Here is a 13,001-nt window from a genome sequence, read left to right as displayed (position 1 = left end):
GTGACATGCATTCCATAAGAGCAGCAATGTAGAGACAAGTAAATATGCTTATGGGATACGAGGATGCGGAGCTACCAGATAAAGCAAGCGATGATATGATCAGATCATTGTAATCAGATCTTATCAGATGAGTTCACATAACTAGCCGCTAACATGCAACTGAGTATTTGATCCACCGAGATGGAAGGAGTGGCCCTGTCCGTACACTTCCTTCACTCTGTTCCCATACGTATTGTATGTATATCGCACACATTCCCATATTATCAGAATTATTAATACTTGATTGTAACTCGCCATTTCTTAATGAACTTCGAGACCAGACGATTTTTTAGAATGAAATTTACTTTTCTTTCAATTCTATTTTGCTTTTTCCTTACGTCTCTATATGAGGTGTTTCAAAAGGACCTAAATTCTATCATGTCTAGAGAGATACAGCTCATAATTTGTACTAATTTTTTCTTACACAAATTTTATAATTGAATATTTATTAATTTAGTTTAATTTTATTTTGTAGTTTGCCCATCAATGTGATGCCTTCTTGTCAATTAACATAGAACTAGACTAGGTTATTGTTAGTGTTTCTAACACTGCCCTGAACAAGACAATCTATGCCGGCTATGAGTATAAACTGTGAGATAACTTCATGGAACAACAAAGCTGGGAACAGCAGAGTGGAGAACATCAGAATGGGGAACATCAGAGTGGGGAGCAGCAGAGTGGGGAACATCAGAATGGGGATAGCAATTAGGTTATGACCTGTTTCTCTACTTTTTATTTTTGACCATTTTACTTTTTTTGTTTACTATTTTCCTGGTAAAATAATAGATTAATACAGCCTTTTTTAAATTCTACTAAAATATGTTAATATTATTGTTGGCCAATGTAATTTTTCAGAGAAATACCAACATATTATGGTGTCACAGACAAAATGTAGATGTTAACATTACTAGTGCCAGGTTTTCACCTTCCCTATTTGATGACAAGATAATGTTGTAATACAATACCAGGGAGGCTCATTTAGGGAGCCATATACTAGAATTGGGTAACTCGTTATTACTCGCTATACCTGTCAGGTAACTTGTCCATGCCAAAAATAGAACTTGAACAGCCACGAACACGCAAGCAGTTCTATTCTGATCACATGATAAGGAAGTGAATCTGAGTTAGTCTGTTGAATGATTGATCATGATTGCATTACTTAAACTTACAGGAGATCTAATGACATGTGTAGAATTTTAAAGAGACTGCCAAATCAAATATTACTGTCAACAGTATGTTTTTTTCATTTACATCATCCTTTTATTACCAACAGAACATTTTAGTAGCTTGCAAAGTAACCCTCGGAAAGAGGTGTTTAAACGTGTATGAGTGGTTGAAATCATATCTCTGGTGTATCCTATACAAGCCGTACGCACAGCTGATACCAGGAGCTGTTACTCCAACTCCAATACTACTCCAACACGAGCAGCGGGGGAGCGGGCGTATCATGTATCATAACACATACAAGTGTGCGTATGAAAACTCTCCTCTGGTGATTAGAGATGAACTTACACAAAAATTTACTAGATTTTATCAGAAAGTATCGCTATTTTTCATTATTTGCGATTGTTTCTTGATGTTTGAGGTGATCTGATTGCCAGAATGTTTCAAGATTAAAATCGACAAAACTTGGATCGCGGTAAAAATACTTAGAAGAAAAATAGTGAGAAATGACGCCATTAGTTGATATCATTGTTATAGTTAATATCGGCTATTGAGTGCCAATTGCAGCGTTACTCGTCTTTATTCTGTCAGTCTCCTTGCAACTATAGACATCATAATCACACTTTGGCTTGATCTGACTGTTTTAACCTGATCAAATTTTTTCGATTTTAATTTTGAAACATCCTGTCAGTCAGATCACTTCAAACAACAGAAACAATCGCAAATTATAGAAAAATATCGATACTTTGTGAGAAAATCTACTAAAATTTTGTGTAAGCTCATCTTCAAAGCTACCTTCAGAATAACATAAAACTCAACCCTATCTACACTGACAATAACAAACTAACCGAAATGTATACTAACAGCGTTGAGAGACTTACATATGATAAGCACACCTCGACCTGACAAATTACATTCCTGCAGATAAAGCACGTGTATGCATGCACCGATCTTAATAGCCCTGCCGAGCACTGTCATACACTGTTCATTAATTGAGCAGCCCTTGAGGTCTATGCTCTCCAAGTGCTGAGTCTGCAATAGACAAAGAATAGCCCTTCAGGAGTAGCGAGCGAGTCATGAAATCCAAAAGGGACGAAAGCTGAAGGTGGAGCAAAATGGATCATGATTGTACAAAATTGAATAGCAGCTCAATTGTTAACTTGTATATGATCAGAAGCAACTAACTTTTTTACTAGCAGAATTACTAGAACAAAAAATATCATAATCAAAAAAGAAGCTAGGGCCAAGCATCTGAGCCGAACACTTTCAAATAATGCTGTCATATAACGCTGTCATATAACGCAGTCATATAACGCTGTCATATAGCGCTGCCATATAGCGCTGTCATATAACGCTGTCATATAACGCTGTCATATAACGCTGTCATATAACGCTGTCATAAAACGCTGTCATATAACGCTGTCATATAACGCTGTCATATAACGCTGTCATATAACGCTGTCATATAACATTGTCATATAACGCTGTCATATAACACTGACATATAATAACACTGTCATATAACGCTGTCATATAACGCTGTCATATAACACTGTCATAAAACACAGACAAATCATTATTTAATTCATTCTGATGTCTTCTATACGGAGAAGACATTGACACATACAGTCGAGAGATCAATGGTTTGGACATTTAAAGTCGAGAGATCAATGGCTAGGAGAGTGACCACAGCATTGACTACCACATGAGGAAAAGGGTAAGACCAGGAAGCGAGCCAGGAAACAACAGTGGGATAAGAAACGATGAACATTCCCATGATGTAAACGAGTGACCATTGTTTTGGGATTCATGAAATGCAACAATTCACCTCGTCTCATTTGCTATTTCACTAGTACACATTTACCTGAAATATACTGAAGTTAATCTACATTTTGCAGAAACAAGTTACCTGCAATTTTCTGGTTCAGGTAAAAAGAAACCTTTTTCGTCTGCTCAATACGGCAAATGTTCAGCAGTTGAGACAAAGTCAAGTTAGTAAAATACAAAGCCACTGCCAATAGCCTGATAAACATAAATAAAAACATCTCATCACCCATTCATATACAGTCACACCATTTCAAATTACTATTGAATGAATATTTCTGCGACAAAGAAGCAGAACAGAGAAAACCAAAACCAAGAAGACATTTCTCCACAATTCACTCGCAGTCAATATACTAAATAGTTATTATCCTGTTCTTATTAGCCCGGGTTTAGCGGAAGTGAATTTCGTAACCTTTTAAAAATGATCACACAGTCACACGTCATCTTAAAATCACCTCTGCATACAAATTGGTTGACATACAACATGAAATCTTTCCAGTTTTTTGTCTTCACATACAAAATAATTTCCAACATATGAAATCTTGAAACATTACAGTTTTGGAAGTAACGGAGGTAAAACGTGAAACATGAAGATAATAAAAAAATATAAATCAAATTGATTAAAACTATATTAAGTATAAAATAGGGTAAGTTACGTATTTCTATCACTCACTCTACTAGCTAACCTAGACAGCCAAACCTGCACCTCTGCTCACATTTCTCCACAGCAATGTAACAATAGAAACCTATTTGTTATAGATTATTGCATTAATGCCTTTATTTTTACTTTCAGTTTCTTTGACACATAGATGTTTACTAAAGGAACCATAGATCTTTACTAAGCTGCTTTATATGTTGTTTTGCGCACTTCACTACACAAGGTTATGGAATGGCTACACGAGTTTCGAGTGTCAAGTCACTCTATGATTCTAACTCGTGAGACACGCATCAATATCAACATCGATATCGTCAACTTTTTCTCACATTTCTCCCTAAAGGCACTCCATCACCGTACGAATTATATTTTGCCAGATGATGGTTTACTTACAGGTAATGAAAAAACAGGTCAAGTGAAATAAAGAGCTTCTGCATTTATAGACATCCAGTGGGCAGAACGTATCACAGCATCCTAGTTGTAAGGTGATAGCTAGGCAGATACAGCAGCCTGGCCTACAGCTAGTGATAAGAGTCAGTATGTTTTCATGACCCAGTTAATCTACAAGTTTGCATCATCCACGAGATGGAAGCGGCAAGAATCCACAAGTCAAGTGAACTTTGTTACTCACAAATTTCGATCAAATGTTTTACGCGTGTAACAATGAAAATGGAACCTGCGAATGATGCGCAATAAAAAAATTCTGTGCAAAATATTCCATTATAAACAATCTCCGAATTTCAGTCATTCAAGAGTGCTGCCAAGTGAGACAGGAGAGAGCCGCTATGGCCTCTAACGTAGAATTAATTATAAATCCACAACATGTTCAGTGAAACGCTTAAGGCTGGTTAACACTATATCACTGCATCTTGACGTTGATGCTACAAGACTCCGGTGATCGTTTATAACAACGATGTTCACACTATCACAAACAATCCGCGTTTGGATCAGTGACATAGTGTTCTCATTTGTCTTTTTTTTAATTTTCGCGAAGAAACCTCTTTGTTTTCATGTGCTGGAATTAAATACTAGTCTCGCAGCGACTATCATAAACGGAAATAAATAAATCACGCTAACCGTGAATTACCATCGCCGAAATAGTTCCCATTTGAAAAGCGGTCGTCGATGCTCGGCAAAATATCGAGAAAGTTTGACAGCTGCAAACTTTCCCGGCGTGTCCGCGTTGCTTCGTCAATGCCATCGGTTAATGGTTAACATAATCGACAATGAATGCGGAAAGGAAAATGCTGACCTACGACGATATAGCTTGAACCAGGCTTTAACTCAACATGCAGACAATTTCAAATTCACATCTGCACAATGTAAACAGAGTGAGTGTGATCACTGTTAATCGCACGAGCATCGCAGCAGCGACACAGTCAGCGTACACGTTAGGAAAACAAACTATCTTACAATACCAAACTTTTACTCTTTCTACCCTAAATGTTCAAAATAATTGACATCTGTTTATATACAGATGGCAACTTTTGTAAGGAACAACTAGCAAGTTGATGGATACGAGTAGGCCCAAACATGTAACCTTAGACGTTTAGGGAATCTGAACGCATCCAAAAAGTAATCCCGCGTTTTCACGTGGGTTCCTTTTGTAAAAAGTGCCTTAATGCTCCTGTAGATAAACAGTGAGCTATAAGATACAAAACTGCTCATTTTGTGAATTACATATATTTGTAAGGTTACACATTTGACTGCTTGGGAGTTATTCTCCACATTCTGCTCTCAACGGTATGAGACCATATGCGAAACAGCATACACCGAAAGTGCACATAATATGACAAGCAACCGTCTATGATAGCCTACAAACATTAGCTAATTACAGATTTCATGGGCGACAGTTTTAATGATGCATCAATAGGCACACTGGTACAAACTGCAAACAAGGTCTACACAACTCAGCTACCCTTGTGTAATAAAACATTGCATGAAAAAACAACCTCGATTCCTTTGATTGCGGGATTTATCTGCAATTAAAATTTAAACCTTACAGGTGTACCCTGTATACATGACCTGCAATGTGGAGAATCCAAAATCATTTTTTAACAGAATTTTGACGGAATTATCCATAAATCTGATTGGTAATAAAATTACCTTCCATGTTAAAGAAACACAAGCATTCAATTCCAGAAAAGCAAGTGGGCAATTAAAGAAAAGGGCCCGAATTCTGATTATATTTGTTTCCCATGTTTGCAATTGATTATTTCCATAATTTTATTAACAATTATTTTTATTTACCGATTCACATAAGTCCCCCGTAAATCTATAAATAAACAAATGAGATCAGAATTTTACATTCAAATTAAGGACATGAGAAGAAACTTTTGCAACCTTCATAAATTAGAAATTTCATATCTAGATTTATGCCAAAACTATACTTGAATTTGCGCCCATAAATATATAATTACCAGGATTTGTATTCATTACTCGTGTTAGGCTACTTTCAGCAGAATTCAATGCAAGTTTTGAATGAAAACGCAGCTCAGTAACAATGCATTGCCCATATGGTAAAGCAGCAATAATAATAATCCCCATTTGTTCTTGACGAGAGGCTATGACTCCAATAAATTCCTCTATACCTCTTCCCTGTTGCGATACTACTCACAAATATATTACAATCTGCTGATGAAGCCTGATGAGGTCGTGCCTAATACCTACCCGTCTCAACATCTTGGCCGCAGACACCCATGCTCTGAGACCAAGGTTCTTGTTGTGGGAGATCCTGAGGTGGACAGCTGACTCATAATATTCCACCATCTCAAAGAGGGCGATGGCTGACTAGAAAGAGAAAGCTTTAGGTCAAGGACACTAAAACAACAGCCTGTAATAAGCTATAAATAGACAGATATAAGATACAACGTAAATCAGTGTGTAATTTGTACTGTCTGTTGAACAGACCTATTTACCTGATGCAATGTATTTCTAATTTGACTAAAATATACATTAAATAGTGCTGAAATTGGTAAAAAGAAAGCAATTCTATAAATAAAATATATATAAATGTTTACATATGTATTGTTATATATACTTATATATATACAGTAATACCTTGAAATATGAGTGTCCCAACACGAGCACTTTGAGATACGAGAAAAATTCCAAGCAAAATTTTGCCTAAAGGTTGACTTGCAACAAAATTCACATTACACTTATTTAGTATCAAAAGATTCACCATGTCTTATTCTGCTGTGTTGTAGGTGCAAAATATGTGAAGATGTGATTACAAGCTCTTCAAAGCTCAAAACGAACAGTCAATTGCAGCCATCACGAAAACACCGTAGGTTGGAATCCCTTTCCAAAACGGCTCAAAAGGGATGTAGTTGAACACGATGTGCTTTTGTTTACATTTTCATGCAAACTCATTCGTCGAAATATTTTCACAAATATACTTCCCGCATTCAATAAAACCATGTCTATTGTCCTTACGCATATATTTCATCATCATTGTAATGCTGTCACTTTGAGCACCGATATCTTAAAACCTACCGTGAAAATATTTTAACCTTGGCTCGAAGGAGTGCATATCATTGTCTGACAAACATGACGAGCCCGTTGGTCACCTGTGATACTCAAAAAATGCTGCAGAAATTGTTCGCACCATTTGGCAAGAAGTATGGGTCACATGATCAGATTACAACTAGATGATTAGACCAAGCTGAAACGAAACTGTAAAGTAGCGAGCATCTATATTTGATAAGGGCTTTATGGTAGAACCTAAGCATTTGTCATAAACTAGTGCTATGAAACGTTCTATATCGAGCCTGTTATTGGGCTTTCATTTCATGTGATAACATCATGCATCAAAATTATAACCACGTCAAGTTGAATATGTCATCAAAATAAGGGATTCCAACCTACGACCGTTTTTTTAACTGTTCGTTTTTGAGCTTTTAAGAGCTTGTAAACACACTTCCACATATTTTGAACCTATAACGCAGCAGAGTAAGACATGGTGAATCTTTTGATACCAAATAACTGAACAGTTATCTGGTATCAAAAGATTTATGTAATTATACATTGTGTAATTTACATTACATAATGTAAATTTTGCTGCAAGTCAATCTTTAAGATATGAAACAAATTTGGGATACGAGCACACCAGAAGGTTCAAACCCAGTACAAACCGGTTAACCCAGTGTGTGTGTTAACAAATCATGAAATAAACCTAACAATAATGCTGAGGTTACTTCATGGACTTACTATAACACTATAACACTTGCTAGCCACTGGGTCTGCTGTGAATGAGGCCCAGCAGGAGATATATCCGCATTTTTAGTTATAACAATCGTCTGTCGTTAAAAAGGTTTTGTAGAGACCGATATAGCTAAACAATAGGGACTTGAGTGCTCGTGTCTGGCAAAGCATAATTACTGCACCCCATGCGCTGGACATAATTTATTCAATAACTAAACTGGCTTTCGTTTGGATTAACTAGTTCGCATGACGCAATACGCAATACGTCAGCCCATTCTGCCGTACGTACATAAGTAAGCTAGCAGTCACTGGGTCATTATGTGTTAACAAAGATATGATAGGAGCTAAAAAATTTGAACAGTTCAACTGTGGGCTAATACAATCAAATGAACTGGTATAACGACATGAGCTCTTCATTCTTCGTAAAAGCTAATTAATTTCAACAAATCGTATAGCTAACAGTGACATGAAAGATTAATTATTATAAAATAGTTGGCCAATTATTTATAGTTTATACGCAAATTTCCGTCATTCAGCTTTGTGCCAAATAAAGCTGCAACTGTATGCATATGAGTTCGTTTAGACCTCAAACGTCAGAAGCAGCTTGTCTATGCTATTTATACCCCAATATGTATAGAAAATCATAATTGCTAGATTATAAGTGCTGGTAAAGAGATAGCCATACAGTGGCCAGCTGTAGGCTGTGTAGGATCATGTCTAACCTGGCTCTTTTCTTCACAATACTCTGGCCTATCACAAATGTACGCACACAATTAGCCAATCGGCAATACGCAACAAACAAGATTGGCCTATTACAAAACAAAACCAAATCCACCAAAGATTACAACCCCCTAAATCAAGCAAATCTTTTGAATAAAGTTTCATACAGAGTGTTTTATGGAAACTAGTATATCTGTTATCAACACCTATGTTATTCTGTTTTGCAAAAACAATGCTATCGCAGCAAAACCAAAAGCGCAATAACAATATTCGTAGTGAATAAAACCTTCTCGCGACCATAAAAATTTCAAAAATATGAATTACAAAATCTAAACAATGCAAGAGCCTTAAATTTTACGTTATGATGCAACTACAACTAACAAATGAACAATCATGAATACAGCTCCATGCTACTAAAACCTTAATTTGTGTGACACGCGGATAAACAGAAACTGTTACTAAGCAGGTACTTAGCTATAAATATAGCATTGTTTGAATAAAGCATGATATCATTGCGGAAGTATATTCATATAGCTGTAGATTTGAATATTATTACATTTTCTCATTTCTTTGGACCAAAATGACCATTTGTAAAATCAATGCCTTAAGTTGTCTTTAAAATATAAAATAGTCAGTATAGAATGAAGCAGAAAATTATTGATTCCCACATCGTAATCTATCTAGCTCGCTGTTGTTATAAATCTTGTGCTATCGAACTCATACTGCCATTTCTGGCTATTGTCATCACGCCCTCAGTCATAAAGTTATGTAACAATCACAAGTTTTTGTTTTCTATCGCCAAAATTGGCTAAGTTGATGGTCCATCAACCAATGCAACAAATTTCTACACACAAATTTGGATCAACCAGTTAAAAAAACATAACTGATGATTGTAGGCACCATTTCTTTAGGGTCAAAGGTACGGCATACAGCTAGATCACCTCGATTAGAAAAAACTGCTATCACCAGAAACAGTTGTTTTAAAACTTTTGTATGACATTAATTTTTTTATCCAATCTGTGTGAGTTCAATACAAAAATAGAACAGCATGATTGTGTACACATAGTCTATAAATAGCACATTTGCTAACCTAGTTTTGTGACATACTTCAGTCGACTTACATCGCATCTACTAACCCAGTATTGTGATTTACCTCAGTTGACCTATAGTATATCTCTGTCATTCTTCAAATTTCAATGAACTAAATGTTTCTTCGTGGACTATGTGAATTTTTGTGTTGAATCTCTCTGATGCAAATACCTCTGATCATGCCGACCCATTATTAATTACACTGTATCATAACCTTTAGTAAGTGTGTTGATGCCAGGATTGGAAACTTAAGAATAATAATGGTCAACTAGACGAGCTCTAGGAATACAATCAATCACACTCAGCTGTCAAAGCTCGCCGAGTCATCAACTAATGAACTTAGTGAGAAAAGACTAACCGGCAGTGGCACCGGTGTCAAAAGGTCGCCACAAATCATTTTACATTCACCATGAATGAACACATATATTAGGAGTGTTCCTTATGGTAAGAGAATAACTCCTTGAACTGCACTATATCAGTATCAAGTATCAACTATATCGGCATTAGACAGAGTGAAAAAATCGAAAGACACTGGGAAAGAACTCGATCTGTCAACCTACTGTAAACAAATCTCAAATGATTTCATACTCTACTAATTTTGTCAGCACACTTGCCAGCTAAACACAACTTGAGGAAACCATTAGATGTGACGGTACTAGTTGTCGGTGTGGCAGTAAAACTAGAGCTCGCATGTTTAAATATGTTAGCCCTGCATACATGTATATCATTGTTATATGACCCACTCTGGAGTAACACATATTGGAGGCTATATGGAGATAACTGAACTGAATACAAGGAGCTTCAAGACAACAGCGTAGCCAGACTTTCCTTGAAATTAACTCACAAGGAATATGCTTGGCGTAATCTAAAGTTTACTATTCCAAACTCTGAGAAGACTGTCCAGTGGAAACAATAATATGTTAGAAAACCGATGGCATCGCCAATCATTAAAAAAATATGCAACAAGTGAGGACTATGATCACGTATTCCAGACCACCACAGCTCCACCAATCACACCACAAAATCTTTGAACGTATTGCCTTAAACCAAAACTGTCACATACAACTTTCATCATATTTTCTAGGTAAATCAGACACGCTGATTCCGATTTTGTACACAAAATAAAGATTGGTCCACTAACTTCCAAAGTAATGAAGGCTTTTTTACAGCATTTTAATATCGGTCTCGAAAACTACACGATCGCCACAACATGCTCCGTCCATAAATATTTGACGTAGCCTAGCTTTTTACGAACGAAAATTGGGGATGTTTAGTCCAATTTAGAATGATAGAGATGGGTGTCTTAAAACCCATTATTATCTAAATTCAGCCTTCAAAATAATCTCAGTCTTTTCTGAAAGGTAAATAAGCTATTTAACATTGTACATTTAAAAATGAGCTCAAAAAAGGGCGATAACAACACTAGCTTGTGATAAAATCGTGCTGTTTTGAGCTCATTTTTCTCGGCGTTCAGCCTATTAAACATCCTGTAACAAGCTACGAGCAATTTTAAATAGTTTATTTACCTTTCATAAAAGACAGATTATTTTGAAGGCTGAATTTATAAAATAATGGATTTTAAGACACCCATCTCTATCATTCTAAATCGGACTAAACATCCCTAACTTCCGTTCCTAAAAAGCTAGGCTACGTCACATATTTATGGGCGGAGCTTGCACCGATTGTGTTGTTTTCGAGACGGATATTGAAACGCTTTAAAAAAGCCTTAATGACTTTGAAAGTTAGTGGAACAATCTTTATTTTGAGTACAAAATAGGAATCAGCGTGCCTGGTTTACTTAGATAAAAACGATCGAAGTTGTACGTGGCAGTTATGGTTTAACTCTTTTGCTACCAAGTTAATTTTTAGCTCTGCCTGAACTTATTTTTTCTATTCACACAAATATTGACATAACGTCACTAATTTTGTGATAACTTGAGAAAGAATGAAGATGTCCACTTAATTTAAAAAACAGGTTGTTGGAAAGAAGATACTTTATTAGGACATTTGAAAAAATCTTAAATTAACTTCAGTTGGAAACAATAAAAATTTTACCAACAATATTTTGCCAGCGATTTTGATAGTCGTATTTTGACTGACGCCATAATATTCAGTAACTATTACAGTTGTTGACATGAAATACATGCACTAGAAAAGCCAGAATCACTCGATATAGAGTTACTGGAGTCCCAATGGCTAAGAACGTTGGAAGCTTCTACAACTGTAAACGATCGCGGTATTTTTTTTTTGTCCGTGATTTTTCCGCGATGAACTTTCTGTTTGATAATCAGTGAGCCGCTAGTGAGAGGCCTGCTGATCAGTCTATATCGTTAGCAACAAGATTGTTTTTTATGGAGAACAAATCTTATTGGTCTATCTGAAGCGCAAGCTGAGTAATCATAGATAAGCTAACGCACTGTCTAAAAGCCGATGTATCAGCTTCCGGCCATAAAGAGAAGGTAACCCGAGCCGATACATCGGCTTGCGGTAGTGAAAGAGTTATGGTGACGCACGTGACGATTTTAATGTTGGTTTTGACCGCAATCACGAAATGAACAAAAAACAGAATTATTCGGCCAAAATTAACAGAATTGTCAGAGCTGTGCATGCACACCGAAATCATCGACGAAACACTTTTAGTTGGCTAAACAAATTATTAGCGAATATGATTCTAGCAGCTTTCGCAATTTATATAATCCAAGACATACGAGAATAACGCGACACGCAAGAAAAATACTAACGCGATTTGCCATAGCAAATACGATGCAACTGACTTGATTGCGCTGAAGAGGGCAACTATTTTTACAACGGAACTTTTTCAGCTAACAAGAAATTGTTATTATTATTAAAAAAGAAACGATTTTTAGCCATGCTGTCCGGACGTTAAAAAACTAACAACAGAGCAATTTAGGCAGTTGCATCATATGTACTATGTTGAATTACGCTGGTACTTTTATTGTGTTGTAATAAATGTCTTGGACTACACCAATCGCCAAAGCTGCTAAAATCGCGATCGTTAATAATTTGTTCAACCAATTAAAAGCGTTTCATCGACGATTTTGATGTGCATGCACAGCTCTGACAATTCTGTGAATTTCAGCCGAATAATTCTGTGTTTTTCGTTCATTTCGTGATTTCGGTCAAAACAATTAAATCGTCCCGTGTAACCTTACCTTTATGCTGAACTTGCTTGTTTCTGCACTTACATTGCAGGTTTCAAAATATTACATAACCCACAATATTTGTATTCATCCTTCTACAAATATGACAAACATTATTTTATATTCCGTGACACCAACATACT

At 36.2% G+C, this 13,001-nt stretch overlaps 1 protein-coding gene across 2 annotated transcripts in view; it reads right to left on the bottom strand.

Moving 5' to 3' along the window:
- Window positions 1-13,001, bottom strand: part of LOC137399498 (protein phosphatase 1 regulatory subunit 37-like) — a 43,783-nt gene that overhangs the window by 13,412 nt on the left and 17,370 nt on the right. For both annotated transcript variants that reach the window (XM_068085637.1, XM_068085636.1), the window contains exons 6-7: window positions 6,353-6,472; window positions 2,085-2,235 (exon numbers count right to left, since the gene is read on the bottom strand). In XM_068085637.1, coding sequence (XP_067941738.1) covers window positions 2,085-2,235; window positions 6,353-6,472 — 271 coding nt within the window. The remainder of the gene's footprint in view (window positions 1-2,084; window positions 2,236-6,352; window positions 6,473-13,001) is intronic.

This window comes from Watersipora subatra, chromosome 7 (assembly GCF_963576615.1).
Source record: "Watersipora subatra chromosome 7, tzWatSuba1.1, whole genome shotgun sequence".
Classification (NCBI taxonomy): domain Eukaryota; kingdom Metazoa; phylum Bryozoa; class Gymnolaemata; order Cheilostomatida; family Watersiporidae; genus Watersipora; species Watersipora subatra.
The sequence above is the reverse complement of the archived record's forward strand: the minus strand, read 5'-3'. Positions and strand labels throughout refer to the sequence as shown.